Source organism: Microchirus variegatus (assembly GCF_963457635.1).
Source record: "Microchirus variegatus genome assembly, chromosome: 4".
Lineage (NCBI taxonomy): Eukaryota > Metazoa > Chordata > Actinopteri > Pleuronectiformes > Soleidae > Microchirus > Microchirus variegatus.
The window spans coordinates 19,854,820-19,876,253 of NC_139805.1; the positions used below are offsets into that span (position 1 = coordinate 19,854,820).

General features: G+C 44.0%; 1 protein-coding gene across 6 annotated transcripts in view; it reads left to right on the forward strand.

Annotated features, from left to right (window-relative positions):
• ssbp4 (single stranded DNA binding protein 4) overlaps positions 1-21,434 on the forward strand; it is a 106,272-nt gene that overhangs the window by 61,998 nt on the left and 22,840 nt on the right. For all 6 annotated transcript variants that reach the window (XM_083887711.1, XM_083887716.1, XM_083887713.1 and 3 more), the window contains one exon: positions 17,194-17,283. In XM_083887711.1, coding sequence (XP_083743837.1) covers positions 17,194-17,283 — 90 coding nt within the window. The remainder of the gene's footprint in view (positions 1-17,193; positions 17,284-21,434) is intronic.

A 21,434-nucleotide genomic window follows, 5' to 3' on the forward strand; every position in this document is an offset into this window, starting at 1 on the left:
CACACACACACACACACACACACACACACACACACACACACACACACACACACACACACACACACACACACACACACACACACACACACACACACACACACACACACACAGTCACTCTGTCTCAACTTCTGGTTCTGATTTAGAAACAACCTCCTCCTCTCATTCACTGCTCTCCCCTTCTTCTCTCCAATAGCCTACATCTCTCTCACTCTTGTGTGTGTTTGTGTGTGTGTGTGTGTGCGTGCGTGTGTGTGTGCGTTTGTGTGTGCGTGTGTAGGACCGTTTCAGGAGGTAAGGGGAGAGAAGAAGTAGTCTGAGTTTCCAGGGGTGGGGGCAGAGAGGGATGTGGTGTGTTCACTGTGCCTGAAAACAGGAGTGAACAGTAAGCATATTCTTCGCCGCTATTAATCCTTTCTCCTGATGTGAGACCTGGACCAAACATTAAGCACCGAAGCATCTTCTTTACTCTGTCTCTCTCTCTCCTTAAATTTCTCAATTCCTCCCCTCTCTCTCTCCTTACTTCTCCTCCTTCACGTCCTCTTCTCTATGTTGTCTATCTTTCACAGGCTTTATCTTCATGTCTCAGTGTGTGTGTGTGTGTGTGTGTGTGTCGTCCCTTCTTTGCTTCTCTCTCTCTCCGAGTGCCAGTGCTGTGCTACGTTGGCTGAGATGATGCCGGGGATATTTCTGTCAGCCTCTCTTTATTTATTGATGGCGTTGCTGGTGAGACTCCGCCTGCCCACATGTGTGCTAAGAGAAAGAAAGGTGCTCTCTGGAAATGTTTACCTCCTCATTACGTCCTCGGTTTCTCCTCCTCGTGACTTCGCCACAGTAAACATTATTTTGTCCACCTCCACCTCCACCTCCGCCCCAAAGAGAGAGCGCAGTCATGACCCAGGAAGTGTTGGCTCTTTGACCCCCTGAATAGGCTGACTTTGAACCTGCTGCTCCGACCGTCTCCTGTAGATGATGAGAGGCCAGTGTCACTGAAATGGAAGTTTTAATCATGTCTGGAAAAGAGCACCTCCCCAACACTGCTGCCACAGACAAAGACCTATGGCAGACAGTCAGTCTGGCAACCAAGATTGTTCCTGGAAGCAAATAACGCAAAATAATGATCTCATTGAGTGTCAGGCTCTGCTGAACTCAAGGAGCCATGTTGGCCTGTGCTCTAGAGGTCATTTACTGTATCTATCAGTGTGTCTCCAAGGTCACTTGGCTCCTCCCGCCAGGTGAGATGACAGTAAGTCTGTCCTGAGAAGGAGTGACCCTTCTTTTGAAACTCCTTGTTGTGAAGTCTAGAGATTTTCAATTTGACTCGTGCCATGATGTAAGTGTTCACAGTCATCTGCATCCAGGCACCTACTGCTGTGTCAATCTGACGAGTAAGAAAAATACAAAAATAATCTCTGTTGAAGAGGAGCTGATACTTGCAACCATTAAGTCCTGAAGGAAATGTTTACTGCCGTTATAAATCAAGTTAGAATTAGGTTAATTTCAGAGTAACCAACCAGCAGAGTCAACACCTGGTGGCTAACTGCTACTTCCACACTACTTACTAGGCTTTTCAGGGCGCTTTCACACCTATAGTTCGATTGCTTTGGTCTGCACCAGTCAGAAAAATGTTACAATGTGGCAGACGTGGGTACGGGTTTGCTTTTCACATATGCATAGTTCTAAACGAATCAAAATCGACCGCGAAGACCATCAGCTGATCACTGGCTCGTTGAATACGTCTGGCTCGCAAGGCAGCGCTCATGGCAGCAGCTGCCGCAACGCGCCCGGTGGGGATTGACGCTGGGCAAAGGATGGCGTAAAACTGCGCCGCTGACATTCTGCGCCGCTGACGAGCCCGGTGGTAATTCGGAGTAATCCTGTATCTCATCTCATACCAATAATGCATTAAACCATACCGTTTCGTCCCATTTGGTTTGGTTGCTTTCACACCAGAGGAACCGTTCCAAAGTAGGGCGGATAAAGCGGTCCAAGACCACCCCTTCAGGCAGGTCGCGGACCGGTTGATTTGGTGCTCACCAAAGGACCGAACCAAGGGACCAAAGACTGTAGGTGTGTAGGTGTGAAAGCAGAAGGCTGTAGGTGTGAAAGCACCCTCAGAAACTGCTGATCTGTTCAGGATTTTCACCCTTAACCATCTCTGGGGTTTACAGAGAATGGTCTGAAAAGGTGAAACTATCCAGTGAGCAGAGGTCAGAGGTGCCAGAGGTCAGAGGGAGAATGAGCGACTGGAATAACCACACTTTACTACCACGTTATGTAGTAGATCATCATCGTGAACCTTGAACCTTAAGATGGGCTCCAGCAGCAGAGCTCCTAACACTTTATTAGGTGCCCTGTCAACGTTTTGATTGGCTCATGTACCCGTCTGCTACTGACCAACCTGGAGCACAGAGATGATGGCCAGGATTTGTGAGGCGTGACAAAATGTCAGCAAGTGCAGCCAACATTCCCAGTTTGATTTCTCGTGTTTGGAGTGTGGAAGCTCTGACATGAGGGGCTGACAGGACGAGATGGGATGTATCCGTTTATTTGATTTCCAGTTTTACCAACGCTTGCTTTAAAGTTAGAGTTGAGTTTAAATGAGGATAAAGCAGCTGTCTGCAGGATGGTATTTTTGATGCAAGGATATCCAGTCACTGTGTTTGCACCAGTTCCACAGATTACAGATTGACAAGTCTCTCCTCGACATTCTTTACGTTCTCTTCTCTGTCAACAATCGCCAGGATTCAGCCTCCATCAGAAACTAGTGAGAGATTGAGCACAAGTGGACAGCCACAGTTCTTCCCTACATGGTGTCTCTTCAGCTGCAGCGGCCCTGAGGATACATATCTGAAGAGGTGCCTGTCAGCTATAGTGTAACCTACAGCGTTTCTGATGCCAAAACCTCTTATTGCACAGCTCTAAATCAATCCTATGGGGGGAAAAAAATGATTGTTAGGAAAGATTTTGACATAACAAACATTATTCTAAGATGAACCACCTTTCGCTCGCACTGTAATTACAGCCGATGAAAGGAAACGTAGTCTAAATTAGCCACTTTCAGATGCTCGTGTACAAATTAAACCAAGTCATTTATGTTAAATTAAGTGGCTGATTAGTGTTTTTATCGCCGGATGGTATTTTGCACATACTTTGCAGCCATCCTGACACAGTCATTTTCACAAAGTGAGCGATATGGCATAGCTGTCAGAAATATTTCATAGCTCCTACTTGTAATAACAACTCCGCTGAAAGAGAGACAACCTTCACTAATGATGATACAAAGCGAATGCACTTTTATGGCACAAAGGATTGAACCTTCAGGTGGAAAAAGAGCAGTGGTCTTATATTTCAACAGTGTGCCTCTTAAGGGTGTCAATTTAGCAAAACAAAGAGCAAGCATTAGAACGCCAGTGGCTTTACTGGCCCTTAAAAAAAATCTTGGGGGAAACCCTGTAGAATTGGACGACGACACGAATGTTTCTCTGCTCATATTTACGGTTCATGTGATGTGACATGAAGGCAGCGTGAGCTCCTATGAATTGCACTGGAAAAGCCATAGTTATAGCAGTCACACACAGTTTTAACACTTGCTTTTCTACACGTGTTACTGAACACGCACACACCATCACATGTTCTTCTTACCATCAGCCTACTACAGCACCAGCACTGCCTTTCTCTTACACCTCCTCCCTTATTTGGCCTCTTCCCTCTCTCTCTCTTTTTTACTCCTCTTAATGTGTTCCCCTCTTTCTTTTCCGCCTCCCTCTCTTCATTTTCACTCCTTCTCCTCATTGTGCCCCAGGGCCATCAGAGTCTCGGTAAGTCCCACAGACCGTCCATTGTCTTGGGAATGCGGTTTGCTGTCTCCCCTCACCTCCTCCTCCTCCTCCTCCTCCTGCTTCTCCACCTCCACCTCCTCCTGTCTGGCAGGAGACAGGAGGAGGTGGTGTTTGGCTCCTGGGTCCTCAAGACCACTGGGTTTGAAGACTCAAACCTGACTAACCCCACAACCAGATGAAAAGGCTGAACTTGGTATTAGTGGGAAACTGAACGCTGTCTTGAGAAGACAGATGTGTAGAAGTATGCTGTGGTTCGTCAGGGTCGCTCACTCCTGATTTTTAAAGCACTTACGGGGGGGAAATGTGGCGTGTATTTGGGGGAAACATTACTCACACTATAGCTCATCATCGATACTCACCTTATACACACAGAAACTCTTATTTTAAACGTTGTCGTGTTAGTTCATTGACTGTTTAAACCTGAAATGAAAGTCATTTTTAAAAGTTCCACGTTATTTTTTCCAACTTCTTTAACTTCTTTAAAGGTGCATTATGTATTAAATCTAAAGCATATGTCACAGAGACTCAGGAATAATGTTCATATAACAAACTGAACTCACCAACAACAACAGTACAGCCAAAATATTTGCATTTAAAAAAAATATTTTGCAGACTGCAAATCATGTTTATGTTTTGAAATCATGTTTTGGCATGTGGCGCCACCTACCGCCGTCTACCAATCATTGCAGTCAGTAGAGTCTCAGCTGCCGAGCAACCACGGGTTGCCAGTGACGTCAAAAAACAAAACCTAAAAGACCTCTGTATTCTGAATTTGAATGTAGTAACTGTTTTTGGCCACATTCTTACATATGGCACCTTTAACCTTTTTGACCAGTGTCAGAATGAGCACATACAGCAGCATCAAGACACTGAAAAATGTTTGGATTTTTTTTGCGACTTTGTATCACGCAAATTATGTGTGTGTTTTGACAGTTTATGTGTAATCTCATAGATTTAGTTTAAGGTCAGGGTATATGAGTTGGGTTTTAGACATCGAAAGACATGCAAGTGTGTTTCTCTTTCGCTCTCTCTCTCTCTCCCTCTCTCTCTCTCTCTCTCTCTCTGTGTGTGTGTGTGTGTGTGTGTGTTCACGTCCACATACCCAACCCCCAATGTCTGGCTCTCTCAGGAGGACTGCTCCTATGGGAATGCCCCCTTGCTGCCTGACACACACACACACACACACACACACACACATGCACACACACACACATTTTCTCAAAATAGAATTGGGATGAGTGGATCAGACTGTCGTGATATGGTTTTAAATGTCTGGTCTGTTGCTTTTGTTTATCTGAACACACACGTGTGTCAGACACACAAACTGAGCTCCGAGTGACAGAGTGAGAGTTTGGGCTGACGTATGTCTTTTGTCTCGGCAGAACTCAAAATGCACTTCCTTCACCTCAGTGTTTACTCAGCTCATTGTCCTCTATTAGCACATTATGCTCTGTACTTTAAGGTAATAGTTAGACTGTTTTGAGCTGAGTGTGTCTGGCTTCAGCTTTGTAGTCCACCTTGTTGCTTCAGGCATTATGGAATGTGTACGATCCAGTCTGAAACTCCGCTGGCTGCTCTCTTACTCCCCCCTTTTTTTTCATGCTCACAGTATATGGTACCACCACTTCCCACTCTCTTTTATCCTGCACCAGAAATAAAATCCAGTTGTGTGAGCGCAACATGAGGAAAAGAGGAGAAAAGAAGAAGTGAGCAGGAGAATATGAATGCATGCCAACGTATAAGGAGGAGGTAGATATTGCTAACAAGGTTGCTAGAGACTCTTTTCATTTTTAATAGTCCCGTAGGAGGCCTGGCTGATAAAGTGTTATATTATATTATTAAATCTTGGCAAAGTTTGAGTTGCAGCACATTCCAACAGTAGCAAGTGTGAAAGTGAGTCTGTGGGTTTGACAAACTGCAGCGAAATCTCTGGACAGTATTTTTTCTTTGTGTGTAGGAGACATGCTTTTCAAGAAAACAACAACAAACAAATAAAAGTAATAGGTTAGAATTAATCATAAATAACTTGACTTGTGTCTTGGTGGTTTATAGAACCTGGGCATAAGTTTTCTCTGCTGCTTGCCTGTATGGTCACTTTTAGAAGTTAAAATACTGGGCAACAACAGAACTAATGTTGTATATTCTTGTTTATTCTTGTTTTGTACATTATGCATGTTTACATCACATCTGTTTACCTTGTAATTAGCTCTGAGTCATATGGGGTTAAACCCTCTTTGCCAACAATGCAGTTTCCACAGTCTTATGTACCATAGCATCATGTTTTTATCATCCAATCATCTAATTCATGGACCTAGATTTAATCAGATCTAGTATAGTACATTGATTTATTGTATGTAACCTATATTTAACCAGGAATTTCCTTGAGATAGAAACCTTTTTTATGAAGGAGACCTGGCCAAAAGAGCTCGTCATCTCCTGGGTGAAGAAAATATGACTTTTCATTTTATTGCACGTATTTGTGGATCATCTAATCACTATGAGCCGCTGCTGAAGCTCAGATGATCAGATGATCTTTTGTTATTGTTGTGATTGAGAGACTCTTAGCAGCAGAAATTACACACTGTGTGTGTTAATGTGTCACCGTTTTTTTTTTTATTCACATCTGTCCAAAGAGGAGACAAAATACACACACAATATACACACAGCTTGCCAAAAGTGTGTGTGTGTGTGTGTGTGTGTGTGTGTGTGTGTGTGTGTGTGTGTGTGTGTGTGTGTGTGTGTGTGTGTGTGTGTGTGTGTGTGTGTGTGTGTGTGTGTGTGTGTGTGTGTGTGTGTGTGTGTGCGCGTGTGTGTGTGTGTGTTTGCATGTGTGTGTGCCATCACCTGTGAAGTGGCCTTTTAGAGCATGATCTTGCTGCTCCGTTGCTGCTGATCCTCAGACCTCCTCCTCCTCTGACCCGCGGATCAGCACGGACACCGAAGCCCCTTTGGAAACCAGCTCTTCCACATTGTTCGGTGAATTAAGAGCTGTCGTAGGTGGCATGACACCAGTTATTGTAGAAGATAAGGGGGGGGAGGGTGACAAAACCCACCACCACCTAGAAAATCACTTACCTTTGTCTGCATTTGTCACAGTTTGTTTTCTCTCCAAGCTTGTAGCACTCTATTATTAATTAGCAACATTTATAATCTTCAATTAGGCATATGGCCTTGAGTGTGTGTGTGTGGGGGGGGGGGGTGTGTGTGTGTGTGTGTGTGTGTGTGTGTGTGTGTGTGTGTGTGTGTGTGTGTGAGTTTCTCGCACAAACTCTGACCTTGACAGGACCAGTAGTCCTCATGGTGACCAAAACGTGGTCCTCATGAGGCAGAACCACATTCATTTCTGAGTCAATTTTGGAGCAAAGATACACATTTTGGTTAGGTTAATGTTAGGTTTAGGCATTATTAGGGGGTTATGCTTTGTTAAGGCTGTCCAAATTAATGGAAGTCACTGCAGTGTCCCAAGAGAATTATGTGTGTGTGTGTGTGTGTGTGTGTGTGTGTGTGTGTGTGTGTGTGTGTGTGTGTGTGTGTGTGTGTGTGTGTGTGTGTGTGTGTGTGTGTGTGTGTGTGTGTGTGTGTGTGTGTGCGTGCGTGCGTGTGCGTGTGTGTGAGGAAGAGCACCTCCACTGTGATGCTCTGTCCTCTGGTTCCCTTATGGCTTTCCACCCAACACCAACTGCCTAATGAGGGAGTGAAAGGCCACGGGCAGAGAGGGGCAGGGCCTGCATACATCTGTGTGTGTGTGTGTGTGCGCACTTGTGGTTGTGTGTGTGATTAAAGAGCAGTGCCAGCGGGGGGGGGGGGGGGGGGGGACACAGTTAGAAAGGGTCACCAGAGTGAGCAGCAGGCCATCGCCGACCTGCGGTCATTAACTACAGACACCGCCAATAAAGGTTCTGGGTGTGTGTGTGTACTTCTGTCCCTGTGTGTGTGTGTGTGTGTGTGTGTGTGTTTGTGTGTGTACGTCAGAAGCTTCCACATCACTTAACATCATTTTGTAATTAACTCAGTTTATGCATGTTTACGTCACATCTGTTTACCTTGTAATTAAGCTGTAAACCTCCGAGTCATATGGGGTTAAACCCTCTTTGCTAACAATGAGGTTTCAACAGTCATGTCATTGTACTGGGCCTGCAGAATGGCATTTATAACATATAAACAATACGGAATATAAAACAACAGTCAAGCGTACGTACGGACCAGGGGAGAACACAACCAATTTAGTTGCAATTTTCTATCACAACACCTTTTAACTTAAATCAAAAAAATCAGTGTCTAAAGTGCTCTACAAATAAATGGAATTAAAAGACAGCAGTTGCACATTTTCTTTTAACACGTGTCCATTTACAATCTTGGGAAACAGCAAAAAAACGCATTGAGTTAGTTCTGGTTCTCGTCTCGATTCTGGTTCAGCTGCGGCCCTTTCTGTGTGGAGTCTGCATAATCTGGGTTCTCTAACTTCCACAGACATACAGATTAGGCTCAGGCCGTGAACATGAGTGTGATAGGTTGTGCTCGGACTAATTGTTCGCTCCATCTCCTCACAGTGACCCTTACAGTATAAACAGAGCAGATGATGAATGGATGAGACAAGCCAAGAAGGAAAACAGATTATTTAAAGCACTTTGTTGGATATAATTCAATAACGGGGCCACACTCAATGTTGGCCATAATCCCGTAATTACACAGAAAGAGAGATTGCACAGGACTACAACATGAATGTGTATCCTGTATAGGTCAAAGTTCATCCAGGGGGTTGGTCAGAAAACTCATACTGCACGACTCTAATTGACAGCTACTGTTGTTGACTCTGCTTTCAAACATCTGGATGCGCTGTCATGATTTCCAACAGCAACACAGAGCAGAGCTTAAAGCTGCAGTGTGTGACTTTTGGTGATGTTGATGTTGATGATGTCATTATTATGCTGTGTTCTGTGTGTGTGGACAGTAGCAGTGCAGGAGCTGATGAGGACCACACGTGTTTATCCCCTCATACTGTAGAGTGGGCTTTTTTTTTTCGCAGGAGAATTTACTTCTTTGTTTCCAACCTGTTTGCACTTTGTTGCCGTTGCCTCTGTTTGTCTCGGCATACAACAAATCTCTTTGCAAGATCCAAACACAGCGATACCGAGGAATATACAGTTGTCACAGTGCTCGATCAAACTCATTTAACAATAGTTTAGTTTGAACGTGACAGGCTTGTTGAGATTTAAAAGCTTCACATGAGTTTTAATTAGTGGTAAATCTACTCTTGGGGGGGTTGAGTGAAATCTGATTTTAAATCATTCTCAAGCTGCTTTTCAGTCTGCCTTTTATTTGGCGTGGAGTTATTTCAGGTGGTTTTGTTTGCCGTGTGTTGTGGATTCTGTCGGCCTCTGTTCAGCCCACTGAGAAACACCACGTCCACGTGTTTCTGCATTTGTTTGTTTCATCTCAGAGCTCAGGTGTCTGCTCCTGTGTGTGTGTATACACACATATATATATATATATATATACATCTGCACTCATATAATGCATTGTCTTCCCCCATCAGGTATTACAGTAGCAGCAGGGAGTTGAGTCAGGTACAGGTGCTCTGGCGCTGCAGCAGAATAACCTGGGCGACGTCCCCCCAGCCACAGCACAGTGCCACTTTCCCTTTTGGCCTGCAGCTCGGAGCGATGTCTCAGTCGCTTAGAGGCAGCGCTGGGCTCCAGGGGCTCTGATGCTGTTAGGGAGATGAGGGAAATGAGTGTGTGTGTGTGTGTTTGTTTGGGTTTGGGGATCCCAAGCAGATTTGTTTACAGGTAATTAATTCACCTGATTGACATAGCAGCTGCCAGCGCGGCATTATGTGTGTGTTTGTGTGGAATGTGTACTACAGTGTGTGTGTGTGTGTATGTGTGTGTGTGTGTGTGTGCACATGCCTGCACACGGAGTGGCACCTGCCATTGAGGGGTTATTTCCATGTCACAGGTTTGGGACTCTCTGTCTTCCATCAATTAGACCTGTCTGTTGGCTCGCATGGCCGCTTACACAGTGCTATGTCGCTGCTAATCTTTATAGAGTTGACTCCACTGACACAGTTATTGGAGCTTTTGACACTGAGGGGAGAAGGGAGAGCTGCAGACCTGAGACCAGAGTCAACATCCTTTAATAAAACAACTCTCACAAAGTAGAGTTGAGCAATGTCCATGGAGTTAATTCACATTCACTGGGCCTGGTCAGATGGAATAGTTGGGCCAACATATGCAGATTCACCACTTTAGTCCTGACTCGCTCCTGCAGAGACTTGATTTGCACTATTTCCATGAAGTTCTCCACGTCAGCCTCGGGCTACACAAACACAAACTCTTGCTCAAAGAGTGTTTTTCAAATAAATAAATCAACCTCCCTGAGTTCATCAGTGCCACAGTCACATACAGTCTTGCTTAGTCCATTTGTCACATAATAAACCAGCGATCATTCAGTGCAGGATCATGGCTGATGCTGCTGCTGCTGCTGCTACTGTGAGCAGCGACTCCATCAACAGTAGCAGATGTTTCTTTTGGCACAGTAGCCTTCCTTCCAGAAGTTGTTAATGGTAAGAAAAACCTTTGTATGTCCATATGTCAGACTCGTCAAAAGCTTGCTTAAGTAGATAAAACCAGAGGCAAGTGGCCTTGTCCACAGCTCTTGGCTTGGACTCTACAAATGCCTACACAGATGTTCCCTCTTAATTTCCTCTTAATCACAGGCTCCTCAGATGATTGATAGGCCTCCAGCATCACTGACCTTCACAACGCATTCACTGACCTCTAGGAAATCTCAGTCACAATACAAACCTCATCCTTATCTTGCTAAACATGACACAGATTCAAGACACTTGTGTCTGAGCGGGGGCTGACCCCCTGAGGGTCGTCCATAGCCGTCCATGTCTAGAGAGATTGGAGGAGGTGTTATACACTCATTGGCCACTTTATTAGGTACACAGGACAGTTAATACAGTGGCTGGAGTGGCCCCTGGTGTGATCACCTGCTTCAGTGTTGGACATTCAGACATGGTCTTCTGCAAATGTTGGTTGGAAAAAGTGGTTGAGCCACTGTTTCTGTCAATCATCTTGAACCAGTCTGGTCATTCTCATCTGTCCTCTGGCATCATTTGCCAATGTAGACGGTTCTCTGTTAACCCAAGAGATGGTTCTGCATGAAAATCTCAACAGAGATTGCGTAAAAAAGTGACGTGCTCTGCGTCGGAGAAGTGTAATGTGGCCTTTAGTCACCTGAAATCAAAGTCACAGTTTGAAACACAATGAGCAAATCACAAAGGGTTCAATTTAGTCAATCACTATGTTTGAGACGTCATCATTGCAGTAGATCCTTAATACAGTATGTTGATGGTATATGATTTACAGAAACCATGCGGTTTAACAGGTGAACCGAATGAAAAATGTGTAAATTTGTCCAAAGGCTGTGGTAACAAAGCACACAGTGGAACCTTCAACAATCATGCACACACACACACAGACACACATGTGTAGCCATGGGGTTGGGGTTTTTTTTGTCACTGAATAAGCTTCACTCTTTCTGTGCAGCCATTGTACATCAAGGACAAGGTCTTTACATGAACAGCTTCAACCTGTTTGCTTTTTCAGCAGTAATCACAATTTGTGCTTTGTTGTGTAGGTGCAAACAAGTCTAGTGTGAAGAGCTTGTGAAAGAGAGAGAGAGAGTGTGTGTGTGCATGTGTGTATTTATATCTTTGTGAGGACTAGTAAACATTTTGTCTGGGCCCCACAACTTTTAAGGGACTTTTCAGGGTTAAGACCTGATTCCAGGGTAAGGGTTAGAATTTGATTTAGGTCAGGGTTAGGGTTAAGGTTTGGCACTTAGTTGTGATGGTTAAGGTTAAGGTAAGGGGCTGGGGAATGCATTATGTCAATGGTGTGTCCCCGCTGTCTCCGCGTGTACTCACACTAGCATCTCAATATCAGTGTTGTTGTGGGCAGCAGGTAGCTGTGTGTTAGCCTGTTTGTCTGAACCCAGATAACAGCAGATCCATTACGCCCCTGGAAGCCGAGGTCTGATCACTGAGCAGATAGAGCCTCTCACTCACTGTCTGTGGGGCGTCCATGCAAAACCAGCCTCTGCCATAGAGCTAAACACAAGCAGCAGCAGCAGCAGCAGGGGTCAAAGGTCAAAAAAGGTTTCCTGTATTCTCTTCTCTGTATGCATTTAAATTAGGAGGAAACAAGCACATTAAAATAGTAGTTAGTAAAATAGTTATCTATGACATATTTTACATGTGGAACATGCTGATAAGTATTAGTGGGTGATGATACCGGAAAGACTGCAAAAGATGTCAGTAAGATGATAGGTTAACAGGGATGATGATGATGATGATGATGATGAGCTGTGCTTTTGGATAGATGAGACCAGCTGATGAGCAGCTGACAGCCCCAGGAAATGACAACGCAACAATTGAAGTGTGCATGTGTGTGTGTGTGTGTGTGTGTGTGAGACTGCAGGATAAACACCACAGCACACAAAGCTACAGCTTCATTAAAGTCTCTGCATTATACTTTGATTCTGCACACTGTCTTACTTCATCTTCAGAACTGTGAATCAGAATTTAAAAAATACTGCTTTTTGACCTCCCAAAGTGCTTTGAGGCTGCTGTGGGTGAACCCATTGTTGGTGTTTTTTTTGTCTGTTTGTCTTTATCAATAACTCTACAATAACCTTTCAGCATAGTGTAAATCTGTGAGAGAACTAGACCTCTGCACCTAGGCTCTGTTTCCATCCTTGGGGAAATCTGTTCAGTTCAAGCAGTTCAGAGCGAGAGAGAGCGAGACAGAAAGAGAGGGTGCTCGTATTCACTGTTCAAAAAATTCCAAAGATTCAAGAGGATTTGTTTGCCATGTGTTCACATGCATTTACAGTACAAAGACAACACTTTAAAAACAGAATTAAAAAACAAGGATGTCTGCAAAGTCTACTCTGCATCTGTGTGTAAGGTTGTTTTCACACCAGCTGGACATTCAGCCAGTCAGAGTTTGCTTTCAAACTTTGAGACTTTAGTGAAACAAACCTTTTGAATAATGTATTCCCCTCCTCAACAATGAAAGAAAACTGGCTCATCTATTGGTTAATGCAGGACAACTTCTGTTCTGTCCTGCAAAACATGGAGCTGCATCGAATCCTCTGTCTTTTTAAATCTATTTAGTTTTATGTGAACATACTTCACATATACGCTGCAACAATGGGCTCAGCGCATCTATCGTTCTCCACGATTGTATGTTTTTGTTGTATTTACCCAAAATGCCCTGTGTTGTAGTCCACTTCCTACTTTTGGTTCACTTGTAGGGCTTTCACACCAGCAGGGCTCTGGGCCGGTTCCTGAACCCAATTTGAAAGCATTAAGACCGGAAAAAATAACAGGTAAAACAGAAACAGGAAAAGTTGGTTCTCGAGGGAACCAAGAAATACCTGGTTCTTCCCTGCGAACCGTGACATCACCAGTGGGCGTGTCATAATCTGGACTGTGAAGACCAACAGAAAGAGAGGAAGTTGGTGTTGTGTTTACTTCTGCCTGAGTAACGCGGATTAACGTCCCCCCACATTGGTTCCTCTTAAACTGGCGTGAACGCGGGTGGCTTCGCCAGAAAGTACCAAGGTTCTGAGGCTCCATAACGGCACCAGAGCCAGAACCAGAACCGTGCCTGTCTGAAAGCACTATTGAAGCCAACTGAGACCTACGTTTTTAGGCGGACCAGAGTTTGTTTCTGTGATTCAGAGCAAACGAGCTATGACTTCGATTAAGAAGAGCTGGTGTGAATGCACCTGAAGTGTATTCATCCATTTGCTGGGAAAATGGCTGTTGGGGAAAAACTGCCTATGCTGCAAAGCAACCTAAACAAAAAAAAAAGAGTAAAAGTTGTCCCCAAAATCTTTAAAAACCTGAGGATGAGACTCAAGAATCAACCATTTTTCGAGCCAAGCTGCTTGCATACTGCAGCTTTAAGGCTGTTTTATTGTGAACATGAGGAACAATGAGATGCTAAAATGAAAAAGAAACTGGTGACGTCATGAAACGCATGCCTGGTTTCTGTGGTTTAGTGGCAGAGGAGAGGGAGGAGTGTGTGTGTGTGCGGGTATTGTGTAGCAGGTATCTGTGTGTGCGTGTTTGTGTGCGTGTGTGGAAAGGGAAAAAGAGGGAGATAGCAGCAGCAAACAGGGCAGCTATCAAAAGCCACAGGCTGCTTAAAACTCCATCTCTTTTCTTTTTGTCTCGTCTTTTCTTTTTTTCATCTCTCTCTCTCTCTCTCTCTCTCTCTCTCTCCGTCTCTCTGTCTCTCTCTCTCTCCTACTCTCACGCTGCTCCCTGGCCATGCTGATGATTGACGGCCTGAGGGTTTTAATGGGCACTGGAGAGCAGGAGCTGAGGTCGGGGTTGTCATGGCAACTAGGAGAAGGGGCCTTTTTGCTGCTGCTTCACCTGAGTACTGTGGAGCCTGGTTGGCTGGCTGAGGCAGCGCCACACACACACACACACTCACACACACACACTTACACACACACACACACACACACACACACATGCCAGCACCAGCTCCATCCACTCTTCCTCCTTTACCTGAGACGTCCCACTGTTAATCCCGTCGTCTTTTGTCTTCTCTCCTCCTCGTCTCATTTTTAATGCCACCCTCCTTTCTTTCTCTCCGCTGATTCCGTGTCTGTGTGTTTATTTGTGCACTTGCATGTGCGTAATATATGAAGCGGTCGCCCTCATGATTCACCAAACAAGGTCAGAGTTGTGCTGAATATTAGGACGTTCCATTATGATTTGTCCGTCAAACTAGTTCCACAATGTTATTTTCTATATTATAGAGGTCTTTAGTCAAACATCTGGACACTATCGAGGACTGACCTTAGATCAGAACTATAATTGACAGGGTCTGACTCCGGTGCGGATGGAGGTCATTTACCTGTGATGTTTCTTAAAGTGGATAAAGTTAGAAAAGGTAAATATAAGAACAAGGGTCCAACAGTGGAATAAAAACACAGGACTACACTGACCCTCTTTGCCTGAAGTGGATGTATCGCCTTATATCCAACTTTTCATTTGTGCAAACTGTTGACTTTCACATGACGTCCTCTCTCTAGTTTGACTCTAGTGGATGTCCATGTACACACTCTTTCAGTCTTTGATGCTCAGAGAGATTCTCACAGATTCACAACCTCTTACCAGTGTGTGTGTGTGTGTGTGTGTGTGTGTGTGTGTGTGTGTGTGTCAAGCCCCGAGGCCCCCGGGGCCTGTTTGTTAGTTAGTGTCTGGGTCTTACTGGTCAGCTGAGGGATGGAGGGATTGTTTGCTCTGGACGGAAGTGAAGCTCTAGTTACAGTGGGGGGAGGAGCAGTGTGTGTGTGTGTGTGCGTGCGTGCGTGCGTGCGTGCGTGCGTGCGTGCGTGCGTGCGTGCGTGCGTGCGTGCGTGCGTGCGTGCGTGCGTGTGTGTGTGTGTGATACAGTAAAACAGAGATTTGAAGGAGTCTCCATGTCTTTTTTACATTAAGATTCATATTAGCTGCTATGTTTATGCTGATGTCACTATGAGGCTGCTCGACGGTGAGAGAGAAACTGCGATCACGGTGAAAAGACCCGATTGTTAACTGTTGTGAGAGACGGATTGTGACAATGGTTGGCAACAGTATCCCACCTTTGCCTTTTGAAATTCCACATTCATACAAGGTCAGTCTCCTCATCAGAGCTCCATGTATGAAACTCTGGAGATTGTTGTGTTTAGTGGGCATACTGGGACCTTTTCTGTCACTTCTTAGTGATTTGTTTAACTTCCAGTTGTCTTCTCTGCTTCAGTGGTGAGTGGCCTCGGGGGGAGGGTGTGTGTACTGTACATGTAGACAGGTCAGTTATGGTGGCTTTCCTTTATACAGTTCTAGGGACACTCTCAGCTCTGTTTTTCCCTGGTACCTGGTGCTCTTTTAGGGACCTACTCTGGCGAGGTTTCTGGCGAGCAGAGCCCATATTAAAATGTGATGTTCAACAAACCGCTGGCCACTGATTGGGCAGCGTGGAGTAGGGTTGTGTCGAGTCGTGCTGGAACTGTATTATGGAAAAGCTCCGTTAGTGAGAGAAAGATGCACTGTCAAATCATTCCATCGGAGTAAAAAGAATGGTTGTGTTTTTTGATGATCGATCAAGACATGAGGAGGATTTCAGAAAAGTGTTACAGAAACAAAATGACCAAACGGAGCTTTAACAGTGCTGTTTTAATTCCTACTGACAATTAAACAGACAAGAGCTGTTTGTACCTTTATAATCCCTCTACCTCCCGTGTCGGGAACATCCCGTAACATGTTGCTTTATTCCAACAGCTGCCACAACGTGTCCTCACTGTAACCTTCTCGTCTCATCACTCACTCACTCACTGGTCGTGTGTGTGTGTGAATATCAAACTCTTGACAAAACCGTCCATGACCCAAACGCTGAGGTGTCAGACTCGCCGCCTCAGAAGAAAAACCAGAGCGGCACGTGATTCCTGTGATGCTGGAAGTCATTATAATTGAGAGCGAAGATGAGGGGAATATAGAAACTCATTTGGAGGCCACATTCAACCAGTGTTTTCGAGCAGGAATACAAGCTGTTCGTATAAATCAAAGATCATGATATTGATTTCCGACGTGTTGCACCAAAACAATGCTTGAAACTTACCGAAATGCCAAATAGTCCCACGTCTGTTTGGCTGTGAAAAAAACAAAATTCGATGACGTTTGATGCAATTCGGCCCGTTGGTGGTATTTAAGTTTTACTCTTGTCACTGAGCACAATTCCTGTTCTGTTCTGACATCAAAAGGGTTTCTGGTGAGAAAAAGGTCTTTATTTTTCAGCATTAATAAGTGAGTGATGTGTCATCGACAGAAAAATTACCTATTCAACAGATCATCCGAGGGCAAATGTGAGCATTTGTCAAAAGAAAATATCTTTTTCTGCAGAATTTGTGGGTATATGCAGGGTTTTTTAAGACAAACATGTGATTGACACCTTTAGTGAGTGTTTTATGAAACGCTGCTGCAGAGAAATGTGTGCAACTGAGAGTGTTTTGCTCTGTTTTATTGACCTAAAAGAAAAAAAAGGTGCGACCAATTTGATGCCTTAAATTTGTTTTCACGAGATAGTTTCGTGCCATTCATGAAATAATAATAGTCCTCTCCTGACTAAATAATTACACTTTCATCAGTTACCAATAAATGTGTTCAGAAACGTAGTGGCAAGTACGATGTTAACACCTTTGCTGATTGCTGTTTTCAACCCAGTTCTGCCCCACAATTACTGAAAATATTCTCTTCTATTGTTTCATTTTTTTTCTCCCTCAGAGTGCAGCCGCTGCCCCCAGTCCAGTGATGGGCAACATGCCGCCCAATGACGGCATGCCAGGGGGACCCATGCCCCCAGGATTCTTTCAAGTAAGAAAAATAACTTTCTCTCTGACTTTATCCCTCATCCATCCATCTCACCCCCTCCCACAGCCATTACTAAGCTTATCCTTCTGTCTCCTCCTCCTTTTTTAGCCTCTTTAGCTGTGCTAATCCCTGTCCAGATGTGTTCCCTTCTCTGTCTCTCTGCCTCCGTCCCATATGTCCATGCTCAGATTGTTAACCCGACGTCCTCTGCCTGATGCTGTGGATGCACCGACAGTCGTCCAAGAGTGTTTTTATTTGTTTGTTTTTTTCCTGATACAGTGTTTTTACTCGAAATACAAATGGTTGTGTTGTGGTTGTGAGAGTAGAGGATAGGAGAGGAGAGGAGAGGAGAGGAGAGGAGAGGGAGGCTATTTCTCTGGTTTGTGTTGCTCCACTAATTCCTCCTGTCATCGCTGTTCTCTGAAGGCTGTCTCAGATGCTGACGAGGTCACACACACTTTCTCTCCCCCTTCTCTCTCTCTCTGTCTCTCTGTTTCCGTTACACCCTCTTTTCTCTCTTGTACGCAAACATGCACACAAGCCTCATTTTACTTTAATACATATTAAACTAATACCACTCTCACAATTTAGGTTTAAATCATCTGCACCCCCTTAATATATTCTTATATATAATTGCTACCAGCAAGAGAACTGATATTTAAGGTGTCATATGTAAGAATGTGGCCAAAAACGGTTACTACATTCAGATTCGAAATACCGAGGTCTTTTAGGTTTCGTTTTCTGATTGAACTGGCAACCCGTTGTTTGCTCTGCAGCTGAGACTCTACTGACTGCAATGATTGGTAGACGGCGGTAGGTGGCGCCACATGCCGAAAACATGATTTCAAAACATAACCATGATTTGCAGTCTGCAAAATATTTTTTTTAATGCAAATATTTTGTCTGTACTGTTGTTGTTGGTGAGTTCAGTTTGTTATGTGAACATTATTCCTGAGTCTCTGTGACACATTAGGAGGATTTTATGGCCAGTTGCTTTAGATTTATTACATAATGTACCTTTAAATACAAAAAAAAAAAAATTCAATTATATCCATTGAAAATTATGAAAACATGGAAACAAAAGCTCAAAATGACATGCTAAATGTTTGCTTTGATACTTGCTAGCCTTAGCTTTGGGAGTTTTAATTTAAAGGTACAGTATAGATGCCTGTGTTAAATACTACTTCCTCTAAACTATATTGTAAATATGAGGCTGTACACAAGAGCTTTAAAATATAGTACTTACTTACTTACTACTATAGTACTACTATATTAAGTATAGTAAAGTATTTGCGTCTCTAAGACTGTGACGATAACAGGCTAAGCTAAGCTAACCTGCGTCTAGCTAACTCTACTGTACCAGTGTTCTCATACACATAAAAATACTGTTATTATAACTGTTATTGTGTCTCCTAAACTAGAAAAAGTGATGGAATAGTGCTGGAGGGATGGGTCATATCAGAATTTTGAGAAAATGTGCAGCATTGTTAATAAGTTATTGAGTTCATCGAGCAGAATCATGACACATTTGTCATGTCTTGCTGTCTTAATTATGAGGATTTGCAGCGTCTCAGTGACGTCACTGTGGTAACATCTCTGTGATGGATTTGTCACAAATTTCACTAATCTGTGAATCCGAATGAGAACGATTTGGCAGATTAATTGATACGGATTCATTAGTTACATACTCTTATCACTGTGTAACTCTATAACTGGTTATTCTGACCCAAAATGTCTATGAGTTTTACACCTAAATGACATGATTGACGTATTTGCTCTTACTGGGAATACAAGCTGTTGTATAAGCTTGATGTGTGCGTGTGTGTGCATGTGTGTGTGTGTGTTGGGGTTGTGGAGAATGCTAATGATATATGAGCAATAAGCAGGGGAGAGAGACTATCCGATGGTGTTGAGTGAGTGACATTGCTTTGCATTCTATAAATAGACCCTTTGCATGGCAGGCAGACAGACAGACAGACACTCGGAAAGTAAAAATGGAGTAGTTTATTGTCAAGTGCAGCCTTCTCTTTTCTTAGATTATTTAACGGCCTGTATGATATTCACTATAGACATTGCATCTGAGACCAAAATAAGGTCTTTTATTCACCTGCTGATTTTCATCCAGTTCTCAGCAAGGTGTTGTGAAGTTCAATGAAACTATAACTATATGAATATAGTTGCCCTGGACACTGGTGTGCCAATTAAACAATCCTGTTTGCTGCTGCCATGCAGGCTTGTGAAATGGACCTGTTGCCTTTTTACGCATAGATTGTGGTCCTGTAATGTGACAAACTTTGGCTGCTGTTGTTCAAACTTATTTCAGGCCTGCGTCCGCTGCTGCAGCCCCGTATGAGCGGGCAGGCATGCTGTTTAGCATGTCTGGGTGCTGTGGGAGCGCTGTGTGAGGTCGATAAAAAAATAAAGATGTAGCCAGAGTGTTTCTGCTTTAACCGGAGTGACAGTAGTGTTCACAGTGCTTTGCTTTGCACAGGAAATTAGCATTCGCGAAGGTCGAGGTGAAGATGTTTACATCTGCCAGCCTGAGCTGCAGATCCAGGACAATTACAAGGCACTCACATCCACTCGCGGCGGAGGCTTCAATTTAAACACCGCTCATTCACTTTGAACGGGGAGGCGTCACGCGTTACTGAACCGTGTCGTGGGCCTGTTGTTTCTCTTTCAGCTGGAGGTGACAAATCTCCGAGTGGCAGCGCGAGCACATGCCAATCAGATCATGTGATGCAAATATCCCAGCACAGGTACCAGCTAGAATAATGACATGTATGTGTTTAAGCTTAAACGGTACAGAATACGAACAACAAGGCCGCTCCTTCCTCACTTTAGCCACTTGGGCGACACTGTTCTGCTAATCTGCTAAAGAAAAGCCAGCAGCCACATCACAAAAGACATCGTCCACCGTCACGCATTAAAGTTGAAATTAATATGCACTTCTGCCAACATAAAGTGGCTACAGTGACCTCAATCATCACTGCACTGTACCTACAAAGAAAATATTTTGGATTAAAGCAACGCTGTGTGACTTTTGCTGTCGCTGTAGCTGATGAAAGCAGATGTTTGTGCTATGACTGTATGGTGGAAAAGCGCCATAAGAGGCACCATTCTCCTATAGTAAGACAGTGACACATTAAAATGATTATGACAAAGTTATTTTGAAGTTACAATGTTACTTTGTAATATCACCTTTAGTGGTCCACACACACTCCTGTAATACGGCTGAGATCCACTCACAGTGTGAAGTAATGTTTGCGATACACAGTGAAAATACAGACCTCTGAGTTCATTGTTGTTCATTTCTACATTCAGGTGAAATGGCTTTGGAATTTCACCAATCAGTAACATACTGTTGAGACTTTACCGATCATCTCCTCTCCAGTTATAGAGGACAGTGACTATGACAGTGTGAAGTGTCCACGTTTATGAGGTAGAATTGTGTCTAATAAAGCACAATTTCCTTCATTCTGTCATCATTTCTCATCTCCGGGTCAGCTTCCACCACCTTTTCCTTTCTCTTGTTGTGCGCGAGGCATTCTTCTCAATAACATTTCCTCACTCTCTCCATTTCCCTTGTCTTTGAAACTATTCTTTTCTCACACACACACACACTTCAGTGACGCATGCTTACTCACACCCTGCGGGTCGGTTTGCGTGTGTTTCTGTTGCAGAAATGTTCCTCAGTTGCAGTAGTGCTGTAATTAACATAGGTGACCCCAGCTCTGTGATTGGCTACAGTCCTGGGAGAGAGGAATGAGGAGGGGACAGGGGAGGGAAATAAAAGGTGGAGGTAGGAGGGGATTGTTGTCTGGTTCCACGCTCACAGGACGAGCCTGGCATCAGACTCCTCCAGCGAATGAGGAGAAAGATAAGGACAGAGACAAGAATTAGGTATGAAACTGAAAATAATATGAGAGAAGTATAGTTCCTCTTCTTTGGGAAAGTTCATCACTGCTGCATCATGGCACTCATGGGGAGGGCAAATGTGAAATGTGTGGGGGGGGGGTCCCCCTCACTTTTCAGAGACGTAAAATCATGCAGAAAAAACGTCAGCTGACAACAAAGCCTCCCGTACTGTACCTGTGAAGTGTTATTTACATTCTGCACGCAGTAGATAACAGGACAGTATTGAAGAAAAGCAG